Below are 8997 nucleotides of genomic sequence, written 5' to 3' on the forward strand. Positions count from 1 at the left end.
ATAAATCTGAGATTAGAAGGAATATAGGTACAAATGCCTTAGCACGTCACATTTCTGTGATCGGTTCTACCCATGAGTTCACTTGTAGGGTCATCGCTGTTATCTGTTCAGGAATAAGACGGGCAAAGGAAGATTAGGAAAAAATGAAAAATAGTATTAAAAAGCCTTTTCTTGTCTCAAAGGGGCTTCTTTGTGGCTGCCATGCCTTTTGAGAATTCTTGGCATAAATTAACAGGTTATATTTAAACTTGTTTAGAAAGACTAGTACAAATACTAATAATAAAACGTTTATTTTGCTTGATTAAGGGCTCACTACATCTGCTATGTCTTTAAGGTCAGTTATGTGTTATAATTGAATTATGACTGTGTCATGTGCTTTTTGTCTAAATGCTTGTTTTTAACTTTTTTGTTTTATGTAAGACACTGAGGAAGGATAGCTTGCTATCAGAAAGCTTTGTCAGTTTTAATAAATTTGTTATTGGTTTGACGTTGTGGAGAGAATATCTTCTATTTTTTGCTGTTTGCTGACCAAGGGGATTCCTCTGTTTATCCTCCTCTGGCCTCTGCCCAGATCCCGGAGATCTCTGTACCGATGTCCACTCCGGTGCATACTGTCTCGGTTCCAACAGCAGTGTTTCCTGTCGGCACCGTTGGGATGCTCTCCCGGAGCAGTGCTTGGACCGTCTGTACCTTGATACCTAGCCCGGCACCTATTTTCCCGCTGGTGCAGTCCATGTCCATGGCTCCAGCTTCCAGTTCTGTCAGAGCTCCTCACCTGGAGGTGGGCTGCTCAGGGCGAGGTATGACCCCGGTTCCGAGGTTGTCCGTCCTGGTTCCGGACTCTCATCCCTCCTCAGGTGGGTCTGCTGTACAGGTAGTGGACTCGCAGTCAGCACCAATGACATCAGTATCAGAAAAACCCCAGCATGCACCTCTCCCAAGCTTCTATTTCGGGAGGGTCTATATTAGAACATCGAAGTTTCACAACTTCGAATGTTCTAATATCGACTCATATTCGGTGAATACTGAAAATAGCGAAGTCGCAGAAAACCAATTTTTTTCCTAGGGAAATAATTCGGTTGTCCTTTTCTGTCGCTTCGTTATTTTCAGCACTGTAGTGGAAAGTTATGGGTCAGGTTCAGGTAAGTGTGCAATTGTGTGGATGTGAGGGTTAGGGCGCAGGTGAGGTGAGTGTGCGATAGTGATGAACCTTAGGGTTACGGTTTGGGTTAAGGTAAGTGGATAGTTAGTGGTGTATGTACAGTTTAGTGTAGGGTTAGTTGTAAGATTTTAGGTGTATGTGTGTGGATTGCTGTTTGGTGTGCTTGTGTTGTGTGTATGTGTTTTGGAACAGCGACTTTTTACCTAGAAAAAAAATTTGCTGTTTTGCATGTTCGATGTCAGCGTTCGCTGAATAGGGGTCGATATTGGAACATTTGAAGTTGTGAAACTTTGATGTTCTAATATAGACCCTTTCGGGACCCCAGGCACGGGAGTTACAAGAACCCTCTTTGAAGGGAACCCCTTTTCTGGAGTCATCCTCAGAAGATCCCACTGGGGAGCCACCCCGGAAGAAACAGTGCAAGAGGAAGCACCTTGATTCACCGGAAGAATCTATCACCGAAGACCCTGATTGTGATGAGGGGGAAGGGTCCCCACGGTCTCCCCCAGATGACGTCTCATTCAGAGACATTTGAGAAATCCTCAAGCAGCAGGGAGACTGGAAGTCCTCTAACCCTTCTTCTGAGGAATCTGTGTTCCTGCGGGCTTTCCATGCCCAGCCATCTACTTCCTGGGTGACTCCACTGGCAGATGACCTTGTTAAACTCATTGTGCAGCATGTGTGGAAGGCCCCAGACAATGTAGAACCTGTCCCTCAGAGGCCAGGCAAAATTTTATCAACACCTGAAGACCAGCCCCACTGGTCCAAGCAGTTGACAGTGGATTCTATGGTCGTGGCTGCGGTCACCAAGAGAGAACTGGCAGAAGATAGTTCCACCATCCATCCTCCAAGCAGAGAGTCCCAGACCATGGGCAGACTAGGGAAATGGACCTATGCTTCAGTGACCTTAGCCATTTGGTCGCTGAACTATCTGGCACACTTTACTCGCCTCCAAAGAGACCTAATTTCCGAAATGTCTTCCTCTTTGGTGGGGGTACTCTCTGATGAGGTGCGTGATACTGTCACCTTGCAGCTAGCTACCCTTGAATCCATCTCGAACTCCTCGATGCGTTTGATATCTCACTCCACCGAGGGGGCAGCTCGAGCTGCCACATCAGGCATGGTCTTGAGACGTAATGCTTGGATGCAGTTGTGTGACTTCGCAGACCCCTTTAACTCTTCCTTCTTCAATGCGTCTGTCGACGAATCTGCACTTTTTGGACCCAAAGTACGAGACATGCTTGCACATAGTGAGAAAGTCGGAAAGACCTTGTCTGCTGTGGGCATACGCTTTTCCAACCCCCCAGAGGTTCTACTCCAGGAACCAGAAGGGAGGAAAAATGTGGTTCAAGAAATCCCAAGGACCTTTTCGGGACACTCATGGTGAACAATCCCCCCGGGGCAGAGGGGGCAACTCATATGGAAGACGCCCCTTTCAGGGTAGAGGGGGTCTGCATAACCAGGGCGCTAGAGATTATTTCTCTGGCAGACCCTACCAGCGCTCCTGAGCAGCGGCCTGATTGCTTTCCTCTGGAAGCAGTCGGGGCTCGTTGTTCTCTGCATCTACCAGCCTGGCATCTTATTACTACGATGTTTGGGTGCAGAGAATAATATCCAGAGGCTACCAAATACCATTCGATTTAACTCCCAGACCTGTCAAATGAATCCCTCATGTACCACCCAATCAGAGAATTAGCAGCCTTAGAAATAGAAAAGCTGCTAAGAGAGAGTCGTCCAACCAGTCCCACCAGACCAGACAGGATCCGGGTTTTACTTGATGTTCTTTTTGTGCCAAAAAAGACAGGGGACTGGAGACCAATCCTAGTTCTCAGCCTAGTGAACAAATTTATCAAACATCAAAGGTTCCAGATGGTCACGATACAGTCCATCTTTCCCTTCCTAGGGAGGGGACAACTGGATGTGCTCATAGACCTCCAGGACACGTACTACCACATAAAGATGGATCACCGCTCCTGGAGGTTTCTCTGCCTCTGGCCGGGGGCCAATCACTACCAGCTCAGGGCACTGCCATTCGGTCTCTCGACATCCCCTCGAGTGTTCACCAAATGTATGGTAGTTGTGGTCGCTCATCTTCGACTACAAGGATTTCAGGTGTTTCCCTATCTAGACGATTGGCTCCTTACCGCTCCGACCAAGAATCTTTTAATCCGCAGCCTCTCTTACACTCAAGGTCTTGCTGTCCGCTTGGGGATTACAATCAGCAAGGACAAATGTCCCCAACGAAGACACTGGAATTTATTGGAGTGGTCTTCGACACAAAATCCTGTCAAGCTTCTCTCCCTTCTCACAGGCTTTCAAAAATAAGACACCAAATCCAAGATATTCTTCCTCATACCTATGTACCAGCACGTCTTGTACTGCAACTCTTAGGCTCTATGGCGGCTGCCATTATGTTAGTACCACCGGTGAGACTGCACATGAGAATCCTATAGTGGGTCCTTTCCGCACAATGGTCATTGCTAACTCGCTCACTCAACAACATGATATATTTTACAAACCGTTGCAAGGAAGAAATGTTATGGTGTATGAAGCCACAAACGAATATTTGTCGACCAGTCTGTCTTCCCCAGGCCACGGTGACCATGGACGCTTCCCTTTTAGGGTGGGGGGGGGCATTTCCAGGGAAAGATTGTCTAAAGCACCTGGTCCCCCATGGAGGCCAATTTGCTCATAAATGTCCTGAAACTGAGGGCAGTTCTCTTAGCGTTGCAAGTGTTCCATGCATCCCTACCCCCTGGGACCATTGTAATTCAGTCAGACAACATATCAGTTGTCTGGTACATTAACAAGCAAGACGGAACCAGGTCTTACCCCTGTATCGGGAAGCCATGAGGATTTGGCACTGGGTGATAGTTTCCATCCGTTTCCTTATAGGAACCAGGTCTTACCCCTGTATTGGGAAGCCATGAGGATTTGGCAGTGGGCGATAGCTTCCAACCGTTTCCTTATAGCAACACACATTCCTGGGAGTTCCAATCTCATTGCGGACAATCTGAGCAGGAACATCCTGATGCCTCACGAGTGGTCCCTCAACCCTGTAACAGCGGATCGGTTCTTCCAATGATGGGGCAAGCCTTGCTTCCCCTCTAAACTAATGCAGAAGCTACTTTGCCTTGACCCCCCCCCCCTCAGGGGGAACCACCGAGGGACGCCCTAACGCACGATTGGCCACTGGGTCTTCTGTATGCCTTTCCCCCATTTCCCCTCATTCCAAAATTTCTCGAGAAAGCTCAGAGGTTGAGAAGCAAAGTGGTCCTCATTGTCCCCTGCTGGCCCTGTCAAGTCTGGTTCCCGTTTCTATGGCCTCATCTGATTCACAGCCTGTGGATCCTGGATCATTCCCAGGACCTGTTCTCTCATCCTCCGGGACCGATTCATCCAAAACTGCACAGTCTCAAGCTCACAGCTTGGTTCCTCCACTGCCAATGATTGCCAGGCAGTCTGACATCCCATCTCCTGTTCGTGAAATTTTTCTGGCTTCACACAAACCTTCCACTAGGAAAGTTGATTCTAGTAAATGGACTAGGTTCTCTATTTGGGCCAAAGATCAGAACTTAGACCCTTTCTCTATGCCTCTTCAAAAGATCCTACAACACCTGACTCTTTTTTACATACAGGAGCCTCAGCTTTGACTATCACTGTACATTTAGCAGCTATCGCCAGTTTTCATAATGGTCTTTAGTTCTTCAATTATGTCACACCGTCTATGCAAGACCTTTTTGAAAGGAGTATTACATGTTAAACCTCCGGTCAAGCCTCCCCTAGAACCCTGGGACTTGACTTTGGTACTTCAGTCTCTCACAGGTTCTCCTTTCGAGCCCTTTGATTCATGTGATATAAAATTTTTGTCATGGAAAACCTTACTTCTAGTAGCACTTACCTCAGCGAGAAGAGTATCTGAGCTGCAGGCCTTGAGTGTCAAGAGTCCTTACTTGATCTTCCACACGGATAGGGTGTCCCTTCATACTGACCCTTCTTTCTTGCCCAAGGTCATTTCTAGCTTTTCCATTAACCAGTCTATTGACCTGCCAGTTTTCTTCCCTCAGCATTCTAACAGAGGGGAGTACCTTTTGCACACCCTTGATGTGCATTGGCAGCTTCATTGTTATTTGGACAGGACTAAATCTTTCAGGAAAATAGATCAATTGTTTGTGGCCTTTGCAGGACCCAGATTGGGTAAACCTGTTTCCAAAGTGACTTTATCCTCCTGGCTTAGAAATGTCATTACCTTTATCTAACGACCGAATAAGCTACCCTTACCTTCCAGAATAAAGGCTCATTCTACCATATCTATGGCTACTTCTGTATATTTAATTCCAGAGCCTCTATGGATGATGTCTGCGCAGCAGCCACTGGGCATGACCTTGTTCCTTTATATCTCATTACAAATTGGATTTGGCCTCCAGGGGACGAGCATCTTTTGGTTTTATGGTGCTCAGGAATATCCTTCCTTAGGGCCACCCAGGCCTCAAGTAGCTGGGGACTCTGTCCTATTTGTAATGAATGAACAAAGATTTACAACATCAGATAAACAAGTTATGCCTTACCATAACATTCCATCTGTGTTGTAGATCTTTGTTCATTCATTGCTTCCCACTCTCCTTCCCCCTGCCTGAACTCCTGGTTAAGGTATTTGCTCAGACAGAGCCTCCTCCTATTTTTTCCATTACTACATCTATTATCTAAGGGCGGGCAAACTCGATCTGGAGTAACTAGGAGAGGGGCATTATGGGTAGGTCTTAGCTGAGGATTTTTGGCTGGTGCGAGCTTGGAAACGGTGGTATTGGTTCTGAGGACAGGACCGAGGTCCTATTTGTAATGAATGAACAAAGATCTACAACACAGATGGAACGTTATGGTAAGACATAACTTCTTTTTTGTGCCTTCATAATTTACAGTAATAAAAGATATGAAAGTCGATGCATATCATCTGAAATGTGCTCTTCCACTTTTGCTCACCTTAAATGTTTGAGCTTTTAGCTTTAGTTTCTCCTTGATGTTACATCATGCGGCCCACGTCAGGTCCGCAATGACTAGGCAGTGTGGTGCATTTTGTGATTTGAGGAGGATCTTTGCCATTCTAGGCAAGTTTTGCCTGCCTGGCTATCCTTATTTCTGTAGGCTTTAATCTTGCTGTTATGGAGGATGAAGTAAGTAATACTGTACCTCTTGGGTCTCCCTGTTTTCATTTAACTATAATTTTGTAGGTTTGGAGTCCTCCTACTCCATGAAAAAAAACGTTGCCATTGAAAAATAGTAACAAAAGGCACTTGGTTGAAAATCCAAAAAAGGAGCCTGTGTTTGCATGGAAAAAACAACAAAAATAATTGCACAGTAAAGAGTTAAAATGTGAAGCTACATATTGCTAGCATTGAAAATGCCTTACGTTTGTACAGTAGGAGATGGTCATTAAAATGGAATTTCAACATTCTCATTTTGATAGAACTGCATATTTTTTGGAGGGGTGGACCCACTTACAGTATTTGATAACTCAAATTTTAGTTTCCATATGTTCTGTTAAAGAAGTGGAATGAAGAGAGAGTTTTCACAGGTGGATTAGAAAGACAGGGAGGTAGAAATGTAGTGTGGTCAATGTAAAGCAACTCATTTTTTGCATTTAGTGATTTTTGGGCTTCCTAGCAATACTTTTTAGCGGGATAATGTATTTATTTTATATTCTTGGCTCTTGTGTGCTCTTGTCAAGTTTTGTGTGTGTGAGTGATTATTTTTTTAGTACAGTTTGTTTGAACTGGCATCATTTTGATTAGCAGCATACTGGTGTTCATTATTTGGGGGTGGCAGGAGTGGAAAGTCACTTTGTACCTGGCTTAGAAGCTTAGAGGTCTGAGAAGGTACAAAATACCAAGATGCTAGGGTAGAACCAACAATTATGTATTTGTCTTTAGTTTATAGATTTGCTCATGTTTGTCTTCAGTAAGTAGCTTTCAGTTATTCTCTGTAATCAAACCAGTATACAATTTTGTCATGAATGTTTTTGTTTGTATTTTAGGACAACCAGCAGAGGGGATTTTGTGTTTTGTGCAGATCGCTTGGTGAGTAAAAAAAAATAATTCTGAATATGGTATTTCTGGATGTGGCCTACGTGTTTTTTTGCCTTCTTCATTGAACTGTTTGGTTGAAATATGTTGTGTACATTGGTACAGAGCACAAAAATGTGGCATTTACAAACCATTTCTCCTTTTGTTTTCTTGCATTTCGTAAATGTGTGGTTACAAGAGCAGGATACTATTAAGTGAAACGTGACTTCAGTGGGAAATGAATTGTGTTCTTTGTTGGGTGTGATGCCAGGAAGTGTAGCTCTGTAACACTTAGTCCATGTCCGTGTGTTACTTCTCACACACTATCGCATTTTGAGATGATCTGAAGAGGTTAAGTTGTGATCTGTAGGCCGGAATATTCATACTGCAAAATATGCAAGTTTCTGTTTATGTTAAATATGAGATTAAATTCTAGATTCCCTTGCCATATACACCACCTTATGCATCTTGGACAAGCAGTCCATTCACAGCCAAAAAAATTACTACTACCAAAACAAACCTCACTTGTAGCCAAACTCGAAGATTCTGGACAGAAACCTACCTACTGACTGGCCAAAAAACTCAACAAAAGTCTACTCCCCTGAACCCCTCTAGCACAGCCACAAACTCTCGTGTGCTGACTTCCGCATTGAGTTCAGCAACCTGAACGACAGTGACAGTGATGGCATGACAACAACCTACCCACAGCCACCATCTACTCCTTTTTTACATTCTACTGTTCCACTTCAGAAAGATTATAACTAAAGGGAGGGACACAAGTGGACCATATACAAATAGATAATTCCCAGGTTCAGATAAACTAGCTCCTTGGTTCATTCACCTTTGTAAGGATTTAATCTTCCACCCTCTCACTCTCATATACAACCACTGCTTAACTAAAACGCTTATTCCTCAGATATGGACAACAGCAATAGTTCCTCCTATTCAAGAACTAACCAAGTGAACTACTGCTTTCAATACTGTCATATCTCAATACTTCCCACTTTAGGTAAAATACTAGAAATAGAAATTATATACAATCAATTTGCTGGTTATTTACATCAGTACCATCTTCTATCAGGAAGTTACATGAATTTTTGGTCTGGATGCAGCACCGTAACAGCTCTGTACACCCTCAGATGACATCCTATTCAGCATGGACAAACGCAACCCATCAGGACTAGTTCTTCACCTCAAAAAAGCCTTTTATCCAATTGATCATAACTTACTGTACAACAAATTGAAGTAGGAAGCAATGATGATGCAAAACCTTGGTTTATATATTTCCTCACCAGTAGATCTTTTAAGGTGAAAGTTTGAACCACCACTTTTAATACAGCTCCCTTTATGAAAGGAGTCCTCCAGGATTCCACTCAGCCCCTTTGCTGTTTTCTGTATTTATCAACACACTCTCAATTGATCACCTTCGGATACCTGTAATTGTTCATGCAAATGACTCTACAGGTCAAATGGATCCCACTCTGTTAAAGAAACTGGTCTCCAAGATTACTTCAGAATCCTCAAATAATGGGTAATAGACCAGCAATTCATATTCATTCCCTTGTAAACAATAGCAATGCTATTTGGAGTCAAACAAAATAACCAAAGCACCCAGCCACTATAGAAACTACAACATTATTTGGTTTAGCCAAATGTCAAGGTATTCAGGGTCTTAACTTTCAATTACGCATTAAAATCATGCACAGAGATTAACACACTACTGTTCTGGGCAAACAAGTTATCCCTTCATCTGTCCCAATCACATGAAGTTGCCAT

General features: G+C 43.9%; 1 protein-coding gene across 1 annotated transcript in view; it reads left to right on the plus strand.

Moving 5' to 3' along the window:
• UPRT (uracil phosphoribosyltransferase homolog) overlaps positions 1-8997 on the plus strand; it is a 400044-nt gene that overhangs the window by 21656 nt on the left and 369391 nt on the right. The window contains exon 2 of the mRNA XM_044057690.1: positions 7194-7236. Coding sequence (XP_043913625.1) covers positions 7194-7236 — 43 coding nt within the window. The remainder of the gene's footprint in view (positions 1-7193; positions 7237-8997) is intronic.

Source organism: Protopterus annectens, chromosome 15.part0, assembly GCF_019279795.1.
Source record: "Protopterus annectens isolate FY-2018-M chromosome 15.part0, PAN1.0, whole genome shotgun sequence".
In the NCBI taxonomy this organism is placed as follows: domain Eukaryota; kingdom Metazoa; phylum Chordata; order Ceratodontiformes; family Protopteridae; genus Protopterus; species Protopterus annectens.